The 18,907-nt window shown below is 37.8% G+C and overlaps 2 protein-coding genes and 1 long non-coding RNA gene across 3 annotated transcripts; 2 read left to right on the top strand and 1 right to left on the bottom strand.

Moving 5' to 3' along the window:
* The first annotated feature begins 320 nt into the window (after positions 1-320).
* On the top strand, positions 321-2,723 carry LOC311089795 (regulator of G-protein signaling 9-binding protein). The gene has a single exon (XM_084124773.1). The coding sequence runs from the start codon at positions 989-991 to the stop codon at positions 1,715-1,717; it is 729 nt and encodes a 242-aa protein (XP_083980899.1). The 5' UTR covers positions 321-988; the 3' UTR covers positions 1,718-2,723.
* Positions 2,724-3,200: 477 nt separating this feature from the next.
* On the top strand, positions 3,201-9,650 carry LOC311090019. The gene is made up of 3 exons (XR_014607816.1): positions 3,201-3,532; positions 3,976-4,045; positions 9,526-9,650. It is a non-coding gene; the product is annotated as an uncharacterized lncRNA (long non-coding RNA).
* On the bottom strand, positions 9,187-15,820 carry LOC311090018 (uncharacterized protein). Its single transcript, XM_084125119.1, has 13 exons — positions 15,680-15,820; positions 14,862-15,067; positions 14,631-14,768; positions 14,348-14,486; positions 12,269-12,857; positions 12,035-12,176; positions 11,808-11,951; positions 11,656-11,714; positions 11,377-11,552; positions 10,278-10,678; positions 10,082-10,178; positions 9,777-9,966; positions 9,187-9,610 (listed from the first exon to the last, which is right to left on the bottom strand). The coding sequence occupies exons 1-13, from the start codon at positions 15,800-15,802 to the stop codon at positions 9,468-9,470; spliced, it is 2,547 nt and encodes an 848-aa protein (XP_083981245.1). The 5' UTR covers positions 15,803-15,820; the 3' UTR covers positions 9,187-9,467.
* Between the last annotated feature and the right edge of the window lie 3,087 nt (positions 15,821-18,907).

The raw sequence follows: 18,907 nt of genomic DNA, 5'->3' as shown, positions 1-18,907 counted from the left end.
GAGAGGCATCATGCAAAGCACAAAACAGAAGCTCATAACATGTTTTGTTATAACATGTTTGTTTTCCAAACTGCATCACATTTATACCATAGACTGTAAAAAAAAAAAAAGGATCTAAAGCCTACCCTGTAACAATGTCAAAAATATTCTTAGTTTTTATATATTATTTTTTTGATAATAACACATTTTATAACAACGCTGTTAGTATTTATTAAAAATATAATTTCCAAATAGTGTTCATAAATACTTTTGAGAGACCTAAAAAAAAAAAAAAAAGGAATTAAATGGTATCGGCCAACCAATCGCGACAGGTTTGGCTGATCTCCCAGGATGTGAGTGACTGGTTATTTCACCAGCAAGCGTTTACTCGTAGCCTATTTAAAATCGTATCACCGTGGACGGGCGAATAACGGATTGCTGTCTTATGAAAATCTCGGCATCATCACCATCCCTATCATCATCATCGACAAAAACATCACACGCGATCAACTCCGCGCGTCAAGTCGCGTTAAGAACGCTCGGGCGTTTGTTTAAATTCCGCCTTCGGAGAATCCGTTTAAATTGCTCTCTCTCTCGGAATGCCTTTGTGATGTCATGGAGGTAGACGTTCTCTTTGGAGTTTTAAAATGAACACCTGTTATGTTTTAAAATGGCATGCTCGTTGCGCAAAAAGAAAAAGAGAGGCGACGTTTTAAATTCATGCGGACATAGCCTACTGAAGCTTTCTAATCTCTGACAGCACAACTAAAGCCGTTTAGGGATCCATTTAGTGATAAGCCCGACTGTTGCTGTCTGCACCAAGAGGGAACATGGATGGTGAGGAATTTGCAATGACGAGAGCGATGATGATGATGAGTGCACTCGTGTGGCTGCTCTTCTCCCGTGGAAACTAGAAGACACTATCATCCAGCGTGTTATTAATAATATTAAAATATTATTTTCTTTTGGATTTTTTCAGTGAGAAACGTATCCATATCCCCGCGCAAACATGGGCAAAGATGAATGCAAGACCATGTTGGACGCTCTGAACAAAGTAACAGCTTGCTACAGGCATCTTGTTATCGCTTTGGGGAGCACATCCGACTCCCAAAACCTGCGTGAGGAACTTAAAAAGACCCGAAAGAAAGCCCAGGAGCTGGCAGTGGCCAACAGGACTAAACTGACGTCTCTTCTGAAGGACAAAAGCATCAGTAAAGATGATCGTGCAGAATACGAGCGCCTCTGGGTGCTCTTCACCAGCAGCATGGATCTCCTGGAGGTGGACATGAAGCGATCCTTAGAGATCGGGCAGGATTTCCCTCTCAAAGTGCCAACGAGACACCTCATCCAAACGGGAATGACCGGCAGCACCACCACCGTGGCTGCGCGAGCCATGAGCGTCCAAAACATGAAATACGAAGCCGATGCGAACATCGACACGGTGGACCTCAAAGAGCTGGAGACCGAGATCGCTCAGGTGGACCAGATGATGGAGGAGATGGAGATGAAGGTCCAGGTGGCGCCGTGGGCAGTCGAGGCGAAACAGGAGGCGGGAGCCGAGTTGAAATCCACCGTCAGTGTTGGGAATTCATCAGTTGGTGTCATCTCGATCTGCGAGGAGGAACCCAAAGAAACGGTCGAAGGAGAATCTGGGATGATGAGAGTATTCGCGGGGATCATTTTCACTGCTGTTTTACTCATAGCTGGAATTCTGGGGTACCTGGTGATTAATTTATAATGTAGCCTATAGTTTGGCATGTATATCTGGATGACTTTAGATTTTCTTATGGAGGAAGCAACACGTTGCTACAGTAGGCCTGTCAATTTGCGGAGGCAGTTTATGTTGCTCTTGATGTGGAGATAAACAGATCACCTGGCCCTCGGTATTAGTAAAATGCATCAGTGTTTAAAGGGAATAGCCAAAAGGAATAAAAACTCTTCCAGTGGTCTGTCATGACTGCTTCCTCAACCCCTGGAGGTAAAACAACTGAACAGTGTACAATCAGAAGTGGGATTGTCTCAGAAAAGGTTTTACTTAAGGTACTTTTTTAAGCTAAAGTTTGAATTTTAAATGAATTGTCAATTGTTTTGGCATATCAGTAACTGGCTGTTTCATTTCTCTGCAAAGACCTACAACCTAAAGAATACAACTTTTGTGACCCTCTGACAGAGCATCAGCGGGTTGTGCATATTTAACAAGTATTTGTTTCACAGTTTATAGGTAGGTGACATATTTAAGGTTGCTCATTGTGTTTCTGACCTCCCCAGGATTCTTGTTAAGGGATAGTTCACCCAAAAATGAAAATTCTGTCATCATTTACTCACCCTCAAATTGTATAAATTTCTTTCTTCTGCTGAACACAAAGGAAGATATTTTGAAGAATGTCGGAAACCAAACAGTTGTGGGCCACCATTGACTTTCATAGTATTTTTTTTTATATATATTATGGAAGTCAATGTCCCATCAACTGAACAGAACAAAGAAATTCATACAGGTTTGAGAGTGAGTAAATGATGACAAAATTTTCATTTTTGGGTGAACTATCCCTTTAGTCCCTTTGCAAGCTATTGGTCAATGTCTCTGAAAATGGCTCATCACTGACTGCTTGTACTCTTGAAAAATGGGCCTTAGGCGTGTTCTGAAAAACACTCTAGTATGATAGTTGATTTGTACATATGAACTGTACTCATGTTAAATTAGTGTACATAAAATATATTTATTATAATAAATGAAGTAAATGATGCTTGTTTTGTTAAGCTTGTGCTTTCTTCATGAAGCAACTTATGTTGAAAACTTTGCATAATGAGTTAAGTAATCATGTCTTATTCCACACTGCCTTCTGGTTCCTTAAATAGTATCTTTAAAAAAATGACTTGGTTTTCTTTATCCTTATTTAAGACTGATCACTCTGGTGTCTCTCAAGCACATTTTAGTGTTGATTTTTCTTATGCTATCAGATTCTTGAGTGAAGTTTATTTGGTCATTGTTATTTTTAAATTCTGATCCTCTTAGTTTATTTTCAGACTTCAGGAGTATTTAAGTAGGGTTGGCAGATACTTCTTGCTAAACTAATTAAAAATGTATTTATAGAAGATTTTAAAATCCTATTTACTGGCCTACTGTTCGCTGTAGCCCTGGCACAGACTAGACTCTGTATTTTTTTACTTTATGTGATCAGCTGTTAGTCCTCTTTAAATCGAAGGAAGATTTGTACTGAGCTGTACAGAATACTTCCTTTACTGCCTAATGGTAAAATTGAGTCTGAAATGGCAAGAGGATATATTTCCTTTTTATTAATCTATTCCTCATATAAATTGTATGTTAAGTGCATGAAAAAATATGGGTGTAATAGTCTTTATCGAAAAAAAAATTCCATTATGATGAAACTCACAGCCTGTTCATATCATCATCATCATCATCTTCTCCTACAGCATAACCAGCTTTTACCCAAGTTTGATCGATTAATTAGTCTCCCGCTGTGCCATGTGACTCAGGATCCCATAATGATTGGAACAACTGCTTGTTAAGTGGCACCCTAGAATGGAGCATCAGGTAAGAAAATCAATGCCATTTAAAGGCCAAGTTACATATCCAGCTGCTATCTAACATTCATTAGGAAAGACTGAGAGTCAATGTAAACTGCAGCAATGCATGTCAACATATGGCCGAATAATAAGGTGGCCATTCATTTCTTTATTTGTTAAATTAGTATAATTCTGTGTGTTTAGTCAACTATAAGAAGCAAAATAAACATCCATTTTTGAATTTTTGTGAACATTAAAATAGCTATTTTTCATATTTAGTGCACATCGAGATCACAATTAGCTGCATGCAAACTTCCAACGATAAATTCCTATGAATCCATCAGATTATGTGGTGTAGGTATCAATTCATCTATTAGGCCTACATTGTGTGTTTTTATTGTTTACTTTTTATTAAAGGAATGATTAATTTTTATGCTGGCTTGCTTTTGCAAATTACTGTTTTTCCTATAGACCCTATACTTGATCTGTGGATGAACAATAGGCCTCCTATTGTTGAACTCCTGCTTAACTACCAAATCAGGTTAGTTTAAAGCTCCATAGAAAAGTAATATGCATTTAAATATACTGTCTTCCTTACAAAAGGAACAGGTATTGCTATGATTATATGGGAACTGTTAAAGGGGTGGTATAATGCCCTTTTCACAAGATGTAAAATAAGTCTTTGATGTCCCCAGAGTGTGTATGTGAAGTTTTAGCTCAAAATACCCCACAGATATTTTTATACAGCATGTTAAAGTTGTCGCTTTTTTAGGGTGAGCAAAAATGCACCGTTTTTGTGTCTGTTCCTTTAAATGCAAATGAGCTGCTGCTCCCGGCACAGAGGGCGGAGCTTCAAGAGCTTGTGTCCTTTTATCTCACACAGACATGCACTGAAAATTTCAAAAACTTTTAGCCTTTTATGTTCAAACCGAAGTCAGAAAGATGGAGAGACAACATGTTGACAACATTTCTGAATGGTTAGTTGATGAATTTATGGAGCATATGTGTAGTTATCTTCTAGTAATTGATTAGCATGTTCTGTCTTGATAATCTATAAATCGTGTTCCCAGGGGTGGGGTTTATGTAAATTTTAGGGTTCGTTATGTCACTAACCCGGGAGGAATGTCATGTAGTCCTAACCAGCTGTTTGTTGAAGTCCTTAAAAAGCAATTTCTTTAAAAGAAAATATCTCACTTTGCTTTGAACTTTGAGCATTGTAACTTTACAGATTTGTTTATGCTCAGACAGCAACATTACACACTAACTAAAGTTAGAAAAGTGAAATCATATTTAACCACCCCTTAAAAAATATTTTGCTGCCTTACATTTTTAAGTACAATCAACTTGGATGTTTAAGTCATTTCAACTTAAATTACACTAAACTGACATGTATTAAATCTTGTTTAACTAGTTGGAAATTGCTTAACTTGTTTTGATGAGTTAAATCAGTCTAAACTTCTTGAACTTATTGTTAAACTTAAAACTTATTGATCATATAATTCTTTACAGTGTAAATGGCAAAAACCTTAAAGATATCTTTATGTCAGTATTATGGCCTACTTGACCGCTTAAATTTGGACTTTTGTAAAGAAAACATATTTATTTATGCACACGGTTCCCACAGTCATGGAAAAACAGGACAAATACATGCACGTTTCTATGGACAATATGCCTTTTTCTAAACAAATTAATTTGAAAGCACTTGACAAATAAGAAGAAATAAAATGTATTGGTCGAAAGCTAATGTCTGTAGCTTTGTAAAAAGTTACATCAGATGATAAGATGTTTTATATTAGAAATTGGTGTTGCTGTAACTTTTGCACTCAAAAGCATTATAAATCTGGCCTGCCACCTAGTGGACAAATATAAAATAGTGCACTCTCCTAAATACTCTCATTACAGGGACTTTCTGCATTGGGCTAAAAATGTGATAGAATTAGTGAATGTGAACATTTCCTTAACTAAGCAGAAGCCTTAATATTTTAATCAAAAATGAACTAATAGTTGTAACTAAATAACTAATAGTTATCACTGAAAGGAAAAAAAAGGATTAGTTTGATATACTCTGATATAGTTGATGTTTGTTTGTTTGTTTGTCTTTGTAGATGTGCATGTTTGAGCAGAATTTTGCACAGAAATTCTGATCAAATATTCCACTTTGTGTGTGTGTGTATGTGTCCTGGTAAACCCTACATTATGGGGACAAAATGTCCCTACAAAGATGGCAAAATCCAAAACCCTTGTCCCTGTGGAGACATTTTTTGGTTCCCATTAGGAATAAGCTTATAAAAGTGATGTTTTTTGAAAATGTAAAAATGCAGAGTTTTCTGTGATGGGTAGATTTTGGGGTAGGGTTAGTGTAAGGGGATTGAATATACAGTTTGTACAGTTTAAAAAACGTAATTTCTATGGAAAAAATGAAAACACAATGTGTGTGTATGTTTCTTAAACAGCCGTTTCCTCAGGCCAGTCTATTATTGTAGTTCAGTCTATTTACCTGCCCCTGAGTGGCATGTGAAAACAAAAAGAACAAGTTGTTCCCTTTATTTGTGTGTCATGAATTCCTTTTTTTTACTTTTTTAAGTGAGCAGTTCTTTTCCCGAAATAAACTGCAGTGTGGATCAAACTTTTTGTTAGCCAAAGATTTGGGTCAAATGTCAAAGGATATAGGCCTAATAGTGACCTCTTCTTTTGACGATTGAACTAGCAACTTTATGGTACTGTTATGGTGTTTGAAAGTGCTTTAAAAGCTGCATTATTTGATCAAAAATACAGTAAATACATTAATATTGTAAACAGAAAGTTCCAAAATACAGCATTCATTTGAAATATAAAACTTTTGTAACATTCTAAATCTCTTAACTTTCACTTTTTAATTAATGAAGAGTAGCCAGGAACGCGCCTTCAAACTAGTCCACATGAGGTGCGTAGACAAAATAATCCAATGATATATGCACTTCAAATGAGTCCACACACTCCACAAAAGTTTTTTTTTTTCACACACTCCATCTCGCTTTTTGACGTTTCTTCGTCTTTTGTGGAGTGTGCAGACTCTTTTGAAGTGCATATATCACTTTTTAATTAATAAAATAATTAATTTCTTGAAAAAATCTTTACTTTCAACTTTTGAACAGTAGTGTAAACCATGTCTTCCGAGAAATCATATGGTTTAAATGTGAAACTCACACTCGACATAGCAAAAATACCTCTTCAGAACTCTTTCATTCATTGCTGTTTCAGTGCAAAAATGCCTTGCGTCTGACAGCAAAGTTCACAGTGGACTGGAAAATCTTGTTGCAGGAAATTGATATCTCTGCATTAGTTGATTGTAGGTTATTGAACATAAGAAAGTTTGTCTCTTTTCTTTGCTCTATTTCAGTTTCTCACGCCAACACGTCTCCACAACAATTAGCTGAAATAAGATAAATCCATTTAGACAATACCTATTTGCTTTCTCAAATGTCACCTGCTTGACTAAGATTTCACTTGCTGATGCATTTATAACATTTGGAAACAGAATTGGTTTAAGCTTAAAATCATATAACATATTAAAGGAACTAGACGACTTTTGTCTTTTGCTTTGCGTGAAGGATGCAGCGCAATACTGATGAAACGAAAGTTGAAATGAACGATGAAATGAAAGATCAACAGTAACATCAGGTAAAGCCTGTAAACACAGAATACTTTCATGATCACGCACAGATAAGAATGAGATCACAATCAAGTCCAACATGATTATGGACAGTCATTAGGACCTGAAAACCATATTTGTATTAGCCAATTTCAAAAAGTTCTGTATTTTACATAAGATGAATGCTGCTTGCATACTGTAATTAAATCATTTAGTTTACATTTCTATTCATTGCCTTATACCGGGGCAGCAGTGGCTCAGTGGTTCATGTAGGTTGTCAAACCGGAAGGTTGGTGGTTCAATCCCCGGTTCCACCTGACCAAGTGTCGAGGTGTCCATGAGCAAGACACCTAACCCCAGCTGCCCCCGACGAGCTGGATGGCGCCTTGCATGGCTGACGCCGCCGTAGGTTTATGAATGAGTGAATGAATGGGTGAATGTGAGGCAATATGTAAAGCGCTTTGGTGGCCATGGGTCTGTTGAAAGTGCTATATAAATGCAGTCCATTTACCATATACAAGTATTTCACATGTATAATGCAATTGTGACATGACTCATTACCAGTATCATCAACTACTAGTGACAGGTCTTTCAGTATCTGACATTGATTGACTGACATCACTTTTGAATGTTTAGGTTTGCAAAGCTTTTTTCATGAACACAAGAACAGAACAGAACAGAAAACAATATAATAGTTTCAGCTTGAAGTTTCCACCTTGATGGAATATAATTAAAATGACTGCCAGTGTGAGGTAACACTTTACTTCAATAGTCCGCTATACATTCTACTAACTATAAGTAACTTTGCAACTACATGTCGACTAACTCTCAGTAGAGTAGTAGTAGACTGTCTGCTTAATATCTGCTAACACTTTATTTTGATGGTCCCCTATAGAAATTCTACTGACTATAACTTTTGTACATGTCAACTCCCAGACAGAAACATAGTGTTGGCCTAGATCCGGGCCACATCTGGTACATGTGGGTTCAACGTGTACCAGATGTGAACCGGATCTGGGCCGACACTATGTTGCTGTCTGGGCTTATTCTACTAACCCTAACCCTAACCCTAACCCTAACTCTAACCTAACAGTCTACTAATACTCTGAAAGAGTTAATTGACATGTGGCTGCAAAGTTTGATAGTAGAATGTCTAAAATGGTCTTAAGGCGTTATCACATTATCACTTCCTGCACTGATAGTCAATCAGACAGTAGCGGATGACTTATTTTTGTCATGCTATTTGTAAATATTTTTCATAAATTCCACAGATTATTCTTGATGGTGCTTTGCACCTGAATATGAGAGTGAGTGGAATGCCAATTGACTGTTCTTTCCACCCATCCATTTAAAATATTTGTGTCACTTGTACTTTCATTCTGAGGACTCATGATCAGGTGTGGTAGTTTTGTCATGGAGACATGGCACATAAACATAGAGTAACAATTGTCGATTGATTGATTACTTTGAAATTTGAGATTGTCGGCACAACACTGCAGTCACGCCATCACCCTGGTTGTTTTGGCCTTTTCAACTAATAGTTGTTCTGCAACTTCAGTGGAACATCAGCAGTCCGCCCCCAACTACCACCTTAATTATAGCTTTCTTTGTAAGCAAGTGAACTAGAATATTCATTACAGTCAAAAACTATCCATACAACGACAATTTATACAATTTTATTTGTGTTTCAAGGACATTTCAATTGAAATGTTTTGAAAGTGTTTCTAGTGGGGAACATATTGATAAGGGTTCATTTTAAAAGCTGTTGTTAAAATGAGTATGGTTATTAAATAGTGTTCTTTTGAATATTTTTATGGTCCATTTGACATTGATTTCGATTCACTTGTTGCTGTGAAAGCGGTTCAACATTCATGTGATTAATGATTCACTAATTTGTATTCATGAACCACAATTGATAATAATAATGCATGCATTTTTAATGCATATGCAATCTAATTCTAACACATAATAATGCAATATTTTGTAATGCTGATTGTATTCACAGAAATAGCCTTTGGTGAACATGAAAAAAGACACACACACACAAAAAACTAAAAACAATACATGAGGTATGTTTATTTATTTCTCTTTGTGGATGTGCATTATTTGAACTCTTTTTAAATCAATCAGATATAATTTTTTTATAATTAATCTAAAGGATGCAAGAAAAAGATACCAAAACTGTGAAATAGGTTTTATTTTAAACCCCAACAACCATTTATAGATTATAACAATATTTAAAAGTGATCAAACAGAAACAAATATTTCAAAATCATAATCTTCCCAGAGAGAGCAAAGACTAAATAATTTTGTAGTCTTTGAGGCCGATCCATTAAATCTCATTTGATTGAAGCGGTTGATATTTGACCTCTGTTCTCTTGGTTTTGTAGATGAGAACCCCACACACCATGCCAACAGCTGCCAGGAGACATCCGGCAATGAAAACCATATTCAGGTTCAAGATCGTGGAGGACACTGTGGAAAACACACAAAGTGTCGATTAATAAAATTAAAAGTAATTCACAAATGATCGTAAAAGACTCTATTGTGATTCAGCCAGCACAACACTTAATGCACCTTTAAAATTGTATCACATTCTATGAAAATATTCGTATATGTTAACTTGTTTCTGAGGTTTTACCTTCACCCTCAACGCTCCTCTTCAGCCTCAGGGGCCCCTGGGAGACAAAGTGACTGCCGGTCTGGATGGGAGCCTCCCTTTTGCGATGGTGGTGGGATGGTGGAGCGATTGTGCTGTTGGTGCAACCCTGAGAGCAGCGGGTGTTGGGATTGTTCGCCTCACACATAATCACAGAACAGCTGATGAACACCTAGGGAGAAAGAAAGAGATGATGTCACAGCTCTCTGGAATACTTAATTCTTAATAGTCAGTAGTAGCATCATGTTTTTGTATGTTGTCTAATTAATAATATATATATTTTTTACCTGATCATGCATTCCAATAAACTGGAAGGCCTGCAGGCCAAAGCGGACCATTGGTTGGTGGCTTGTGTAGAACTCTAGAGTTTCATCCATGATGCACCTGAAAAAATAAAATTGATGAAGATCCATTGTGAGTTAATTCATTTTACTGTTTACCAGTGCTAATTTGTGTCTTCAGCTCATGGTCGATTGTTCTTACCCATTTTGGATGATTGTGTAGGACACTTGGGAGTTGGGGTCATTGTATGGTGTCGCTACACATGATTCGACGAAAAGCTCGGTGTTGTTGATTGAAGACTGGGATTCAATCTCCATGTAAATCATCTCCCCAAGATCATACTCTGCTGGATATGAGATCACATCTATTTCTTGGTAGTAATTTACTGTTTGAAAGATCCCGAAGCGGTAGGTGAGGGTTCCAAAGCCTCTCTCGGTGATGGTGGTTGTGTGTCTCCGTGCAGTGAACTCCATTGAGATGTTGTTTTTCTTCTCAAAACGACATGAGAACTCAATCTCTACCTCGTGTTTTCTGGTAATAATGCTGTTTGGATCATCAGTTGAGAAAATTTCATTCTTGAAAATGATGTACTGATCATCCTCCTGTAATAAAAAAGTGGATTATGAGATATAAACTGCACTTTAAATGTTTCTCCCTAAAATTTCATTTGTGATCATTTGCGCATACCAGTGTCATTCCAACCTGTGAAATGCTAAAAGAGATCACTGAATGTTCAAGCTTCTGTTTTCCAAACAATCAAAGTGAATGGTAACTTGCTAAGCACACAAAGAAAACACCACAAAAGAAGTCCAATGGACAGCAATTCGATACAAATTTTATGAGGTGGCTAATTCGTATGAATTCATAAGACCTCACTCGTACGAATTAGTAACATTTTTGCTAAATCGTACATGTTTTACGAGTTGCCCAATTCGTATGAATTCGCACGAAAGACCTACACCTGACCCCACCCCTAAACCTACCCATCACGTGGGTTTAGACAAATCGTACGAATTCGTACGAGTGAGGTTGTAGACATAGCCACCTTTTACGCACTTGTACGAATTCGTACAAATTGGTCGTGAGATAGCATTGAATTTTTGGTGCCTTTTTTGAGCCTTGTAGTATAAATCACCATACTTTCATTGTTTAGAAAAGACAAGTTCTACCTAATATCTCCTTGGTTGTTTCATGGAAGATAGAAAACAAAATGGGGTCGGAAGGACACGAGGATGAGGAAATGATGACAACCATGTCATTTTTGCTAAACTGTTCCTTTAGCCCACGAGAAATTTTTTACCTCAATCATGGTACCACAAGCATTGAGGGAAAAGTTTGCCGACACATGAGTGCCATTTGAGTCCAAAGTGCAGGCAGGATCGTTGAGTCGCAGATAGTCTTTGTGGAGCCCGACAGAGTGCAGCTGCTCAATTTCGATCACCATGTTGGTCCCAGTGCAAATCACATTTGCATCCACTGTAAATGCAATCAATCATTCAGAATTATTTACCAAAATTATAAATACCACAGTGTTTGTACCGCTACACATAGTTGTTCCAAGTAAAAAAGTGATACTAACCAGTCTGGTGTCCAACAGTGACAATGACACATCTCATTTCAGACTGATAAACGCTGCTTCTGTAAATAAATAATTAGCAATATTTATCAAATTCAGTTTATGTGAAAGGTTGCAAGCTGCTAGATTTAGAATAAAATTAATAGTTTGCCCACCCGCTTGTGCTCTCAGCAATGAAACACACAGGGAAATGATCCCCGAGGTCACTTCTCGTTGGTGTCCATCTGATGGCGTACTCTCCATTGCTCAAAGCATGCTTAGTTATGTTCAGAGGACCACTGATAAGGACATCAGAAACCCTAGAATGAAAAAAGCATGTTATACAACCATCTAATAATCTTTATCATTGCTTGCATTAGGTCTAATTCACACGAGCCCTCACGTTGAATAAGCTGCTGCAGCCTTAACCCGGATTTCCAGTTCACGGAGTGGTGCCGCTTGGATTTCTTCTCCGTTGCGTGGAGTTGGCGACACAAAGTGAGGTATGTAATGTCCCTCAGTGCAGGAAGGAGCAGGTGAATCAACTGTAATGATTCAAAATCAGAAATCATGGATGAGATGACACTAAAATGAGGATCTTGTGTTCTTGTTTAGCTAATCGTTGAGAAAGCCTTACCGAGAACACTGAATTGCAGAGGGATCTTGCTGAAAGGTTCGTAAGAACGCTGATGTGAAGCTACAGAAGTCGTGTACTGTTGAGGTGAGCTTGTTGTGGTTGTGCTTGTGGTCTGCAGCCACCACCACCACTGGGATGTTGTAGGTGGAGTGGTCGATTGTTGCTGTTGCCACCACCACCATGGCGTAGTTGTAGGTGGAGAGATGGTCGATTGTTGCTGTTGCCACCACCCCCACCATGGAGAAGAAGTTGTAGTTTGTTGCTGTTGCCACCACCACCATGGCGTAGTTGTAGGTGGAGAGGTGGTTGATTGTTGCTGTTGCTGTTGCCACCACGCCCACCATGAAGCAGATGTTGTAGTTTGTTGCTGTTGCCACCATGGTACATTTGTGGTACTTTGTTGGTAATACCATGGGTATGCTGTTGAGCCTATTGACCTCCTGTGTCTTCCATTTAGAGAGCATCTGTAAGAGCTGGAGCCATCAGTATAGGCCAGAGTGGTGTGTTTCCTTGGGAAGTCCTCCAAAATCATCTCAAATCCATAGACGCCTGTGTTGTAGGCATAGCTGTAGTCTAGTGTACAGGCACCCTAATGAAGAATTGAGATGTTAATTATAGTGAATGTTCATTTCGTTTTATTTCTAGAACATTCTAGCAGCACTTATTGAGTGGATCAGTCACCAGAATGATGAAAAATAGCTGCTAGATTATCCTAATGATCAAGATAGTCAAGCGCTGTTTTTAGTGCAGCATTTGTATTACTTTACTGCTGAGTGAGAGGAGGTAACCAACAAAACTGGATCTGTCTTGTATGTAGCGTTGAAAATTCAATTCATTATAGCGAATTAGTTTGTCTTAAAATGTACTCCTCTCATTTCTAGCTTTGGAAAGATTCATTATAGTGCAGCGTTTCATCCTATGGCTCTCTTTCTATGTAGCATTGGAAAGTCCTATTCACTGTAGTGAATCAGTTCGTCCTAAACAGACACAAGCTGCGTCCAAAATCCCATACCGTATAGTAGGTAGCTTAAGAATTCCTTTTTTTTTTCTCACTTCCAGTATATTTAGTATAAATGGATCACACAGATAGGCCTATAACCCTATTTCACAAAGATTCAACCACATGGAGATTTCTGACCTCGCCACTGGTTCATATTGCCAATATACATAGAGGGCCCTATCTTGCACCCAGCGCAATTGACTTTGTACACTGACGCATGTATCATTCCTATTTTGCACCCGCGCAAAGCGCGCTTTTCCCTCCACAAAAGCACGTCGCTAAACTAGGGAATGAACTTGTGCTCCCTGGGCGGTTCAGCGCAAAAAAGGAGGCGTGTTCCGGCGCAAACGTTCCTTCATGCTATTTTGCAGGTTTAGAAAACAATTGCGCCACTAACCAGGAAAAAATAGTTTAAAGTCAGTGGCGCGTTGCGCATGTTATTCATATGCTATTTTAAGGGCGCATGCTTGGCCATAATCAATGTAGCGTGTGCACAACGCGCATACACTTTGATTCTCTCATCTACACAGAAGCAGCAGTTTTCATTTTTGCAAATCATATATTATTACGATAGATAGATAGATAGATAGATAGACAATTTATTATAAAAGCATACATCTAGCTTACACATTTACCCAAATTATCATACGCCTTTTTAACCGAAGTTAATTTGGGTGGGTTTCTCCATCCCCAACGTCCCTGACGAGAGCGTTGCTCTCCTTGGCTGTGAACCGCTCCTGGCGCGCGCCTGGAAAATCCGCCGTTATAATAGGAATCCGCTTTAGAACAAAGCGCGCCTGCTCTTAAAGGGAATGTGAGATGTCGCTCTGATTGGTTTATTTCACGATACGCCCAAACCACACCTATGAATAATGAAGCTACTTCAGACCAACCCATTTTAGATTTGCGCCTGGCGCAAGAGTCATTTATCCTGCTGGGAAAATAGCAACAGCGCGAAGACCCGCCCACAAAGTTACTTGCGCTTTGCGCTTTGACACTTGCGTTTCAGATCGTTAAAATAGGGCCCCAAATGTCAATATACGTCAAGTTATTACAGCAAATCATTTTCTGTTTCTTACTTGATTTATGTTGAAACCACTTGGCTGGTCACATCTGTCACATTCAAATTGTTGCGGAATTCCATATCTGCATCTGACCTGGTCACCATCTGGGTCGTAGGCCATCAAGTGGTATGTACGAGGACAGTTTTGGGGAACACTAATGAAAAAAAAAGTATATAAATAAAACAATCGATTTTTCTGTTACTAATTTAGAAAAAAAGATCATGCATCTTTTTTGCATTCTCATTACGTCTATTAATCTTCTTCATGGAAAACTACATTCAATAAAAATAAGGGTTACCGTAGAAGTTGTAAAATAGTTGTGACAGGTGATCGGTTGGGTTGATTAGTATCCGCTCTTATGCCTAGATCTACGTGTGTCCTGAGGAACCAAGAACTAAGACCGTTCACTGTGGGCACCCAGCAGCATGAGGAGTCCCTGCGATGAAATGATGCATTGAAGATTATGATTAATGGACAGTTTAATATTTCAGTTGTTGTCAAATGATTTAAAACTGATTGAATTACTTACTGAAGGTCAAAGGGTGTGTTTCCATAGATGTTTCTTGTGACAACAGTTTCTGTTTGGCACCAGCTGTTGGTGTAACCACTTCTACCATTAGAGCTCCTATCGATTTCACCTTGTCCATTTGTGTATTCATTGCCACAATTCCCAGAGGTGCAGTACCACCAACCATAATCACACCAGTCATAGGTTCGCTTGAATCGAAACTCAACCTGTTGGCAGAACACTTGTAGAGTTTAGAACACTTGACCACTTGTAGAGTTTATTTTTTCATTTTTTTTTTCTGTATTGATTCATTTCTTTTTTATATTTAGGTGTGATATAGACCAGTCAGAAATACTCTTCACCAATAAATATTATCACATGATTTTAACCAGTTCTCACCAAATTTTAAATATTACGTTACTTTCACCATCTTATTTATTTCCATCATCTTTTCACATTGATGCAATACATTTATTTTATTTTATTTATCTTACCCATGCATTTTCTAATTAGCAAGAAAGAGTGATAAATTACGCATATGTGCGAAGGACCAAAATGAGTATGAAATTCATAAATATTATATTGTGATTAGTAACTATTGAAAAATATTGAAAATTTACTAGGATGTATGACGACACAATATATATCACTGGGCCATCTTTAAGTAAAAAAAAAAAAAGAAGAAGAAAGTAATTATTAAATCATTACTATTTAAAAAAAAAAATCCTAAAAGATATTACAACTACTTAAAAAACATAAATAAAAAGTATCATATAATTTGATGTATACTTCCACACTTTCATAGTTTTTTTCTATGCAAATAAGAAATAAATTCTCACCCTCATGCTCCCATCTGCATTGGCTCCTTTAGGGCTGAAGGTCACCGATCCTCCATAATAGTGTCCTGCTGAAGCAATGGACACCAGAAGCAGAAGATTCAACAACAGCGCTGAGAACATCATTGTACCTGCGACCTCACTCTACCTGTGAAGTGCACCGGGGCACCTGCTTTTATACATCTCAGGTGAGCAGGAATTCAAGGATGGGTTCAAAGGTGTTGCACTAAATCACACACACACACAAAACTAGAGGGTAGTTACTTTCTTCTTCTGAGAAGTCACATGGTTAAAATCTGAAACTAGACACTGATCTGACCTTACTTGCAAAAACACACACCTTTTCATCCACATGCAAAGTATGCCATTGTCATGAGTGTCAATTAGAGAGGCAAGCTGCTCTGAAAAAATTACTAACTGCTTTCTATCTTTTATTTGCACAGCTTCAGTGCCAAATATGGTATAACATATCTCACATTTTCATTACAGTTAAAAATTGCAAATAATGGGTATCTCTGCATCAGTTAGTAGTAGCTTATAGGATTTAAATGGCTCAGTGAATAATTTTAGCTCTATTGTAATTTTTCGTGGATGCCAGCACTCCTCCATAACAATGACCTGACTTAAGATATAAATCCATTTAGACAATACCAGTTTGCTCTCTCAAATGCCACATGCCTTACCCACATGGATGTGTCAGTTATGAAACAGGAAATTTTTTTTTTTGTTCACAGAAACAATGTAAAAACAATCAGGTAAAACCTGTAATTTGAGAATTACAGGTTGGACAGGTAAAAGATTCTTTCACTATCAATGAAACAGAATTAAACAATCATCTAGACCTGAAATAACCAGCAAAATAAAACAAAAGTGAAATTTTGGATCAACCAAATTTCCACGTGCGTCTTGAAAAGCGGATGTTTTGGAAAGTGCTGCGGCAAGTTTTTGTGCCATCTAGTGGTTTAGAGGAAAATAAAGTCAAGGGGCCTTTTACCCTGGTGGTCAGATTTACCCTTGCCAATGGCACATAAAACCAAAACAAACTATGGTTGGTCATTATACAATATACGTGTAATGTGTGGTAGCAAGACAACATGAAGAACACCACAATTCCCCCTAAATCGCAGAAAAAAACTTTTGTCATGAGGCTGGATATAAGCTCGCAAAGACGAAGAGTACAACGAAATAGTCTTTAGTTCAATAATTCAGGAAATGGGGTATAAACACGGGGAACAAATCCACTGTACAGACCAGACTGGACAAGGAATGAACAAAACGGAGTATACAGGAACTAAACGAGGGAACCAATGAGATAATTAATAAACACCATGGAGGTAAAGTAAATGACTAATCAAACAGAACTAGGTCACAGGGGAAACACAATTAAACATAACATAACTATGACACTGTTAGGGGATTTACAGTCAAAGACCCAGAACCAAATATGATGAATGAAGACCCGGAGTCAGAATTATGATAAATTGAAGAAAAGTTACACTGAAGATAGTTTGCAGTTTCATCAGGCAGAAGTCAGCTTCAAGACTCACAAGGAGTTTGTAGGCCGCCCCGCTTTCAGTTACAAAGATCACAGCATTTATACCCTTTGAATTGAGGTTAAATGATTCACATTGGCTAAGAAATAGATAAACATAGTAATTTTCCACACATATACAGATGGACTGAAGCATATCTACATCGATTATGCAGCTGATACTCGGACCCTGAAGTTAGGCACGTTGTCACCTGACCTACCAGGTCGCAGATTTGGGTTGCTGGGTGCCAGCCTGTCCAGAACAACAACTCAGTCACCATTTTCAGTCATCATCTCCAATAATGCCAGTGGTTCCTTAACCTGTAACCAAAAAGACTAACACACACACCGACACACAGATTTTTCAAGGTTGGATTCGACCAGCCTCTAACTTTAAACAGGAGAGTCTTCTCAAAACATCAAGATAATACATTCTCTCAAGGAGAGGACACTTTAGTCTAACTGGAAAGTAAGGCTTTAACAAAGAAATGGTCCCTTAAACTATAGACTTCAATGACCCCTTTGACCATAGTTGTGAGGGTACCCTAGAAAAGTAGATGGACGTAGTTGAAGACCTTTCGAAAACTAAACAAATCCATATTTAATTTCTGGAAGCCGGGACTAAATGAGCAAGCACTGTTACTGCATTCAGATATCAAATACAGACATTAGAGAATACATGACGATGATATTAATCGTCAGTGCCGTATGCTGTATGTGCGGGCAAATGTTCTGGTACTCAAATTTGGTTGCTGCACTGCTGGAGTCAAGTTGACCCTATTTAAAGCATACTGTTCGCCTTTGTACACTGCACATCTGTGGCTGAACTATAAAAAAGCTAGTCTTCAGAAATTGCAAGTAGCATTCAATGACGCTCTGAGGATGTTACTAAAAAAGCCCAGATCAACTTGTGCGAGTGAGTTGTTTGTGAGCACCAGAGTGGACACACTGCAGTCTGTCCTGCGAAAAGCGATGTTCAGGTTCATTTGTCGGCTGAATGATTCTGTAAATCAAGTTGTTGTGGTGCTGGTGAATGTTAGGTACAGTGCCACACGCTGTATGTCTCAGTTTTGGGAACACTGGTATAAGTGTCTTTTAAAAACGAGTCATTTGTAACTTTGTGTTGTGTATTTCGTGTTTTTTTTTTTGTTTTTTTTGTATTTGTATTTTTTTTTTTGTATGGATGGACCATGAGTCTGAATAAAAAGATACTACATGAAAAGAACATTTCAGTAATCACACTGGTAACTTCTATAATAAAGTAAAATCTCACAAGCCTAGAGAAGTCATTCAACTATTGATTAATTCCTTGATTATAATCACTGTATTAGATATACATTGAAGCAGCAGTGGATTCCAGAATCTACCCCTTCAGTCCCCCGTTTTAGACCAATGTGGGGTCCTAGAGGCTGCTTCAAAATGTTAGATTTCTGACCCATGCTGCTCCTGTCAGGTTATAATTTTGATAAAACAGACACTATCTTTTTTTTTTTCTTCTTCAAAAATAGAAATAAAGTAAAACTTCACATCATCATTTCAATCATTATTTTACCACTAAAATATAGATTTGTTCCCAATGTAATAAAACTTTACTTTTCGTTATAACTACTTGTCACAGTATTCCTCTATCAAATGGTTAGTCTTAAGATCCAAAAACTATTATCATTATCGTGTCAGTCCCACTTATTTCTACTGTTTTC

Source organism: Abramis brama (genome assembly GCF_963993115.1).
Source record: "Abramis brama genome assembly, chromosome: 9".
NCBI classification, from domain to species: Eukaryota; Metazoa; Chordata; class Actinopteri; order Cypriniformes; family Leuciscidae; genus Abramis; species Abramis brama.
This window is presented reverse-complemented; position numbering and strand designations above follow the sequence as displayed.

What these genes read in the sequence shown, in the direction of transcription:
- LOC311089795 (XM_084124773.1), top strand. Translation starts at nt 989, where the DNA reads ATGGGCAAAGATGAATGCAAGACCATGTTGGACGCTCTGAACAAAGTA.
- LOC311090018 (XM_084125119.1), bottom strand. Translation starts at nt 15,802, where the DNA reads ATGATGTTCTCAGCGCTGTTGTTGAATCTTCTGCTTCTGGTGTCCATT. An exon ending in ACTATTTTACAACTTCTACG is followed by an intron (nt 14,487 to 14,630) that starts GTAACCCTTATT and finishes TTTTTTCATTAG; the next exon opens with TGTTCCCCAAAACTGTCCTC. An exon ending in GTGGTTTCAACATAAATCAA is followed by an intron (nt 12,858 to 14,347) that starts GTAAGAAACAGA and finishes ATTCTTCATTAG; the next exon opens with GGTGCCTGTACACTAGACTA.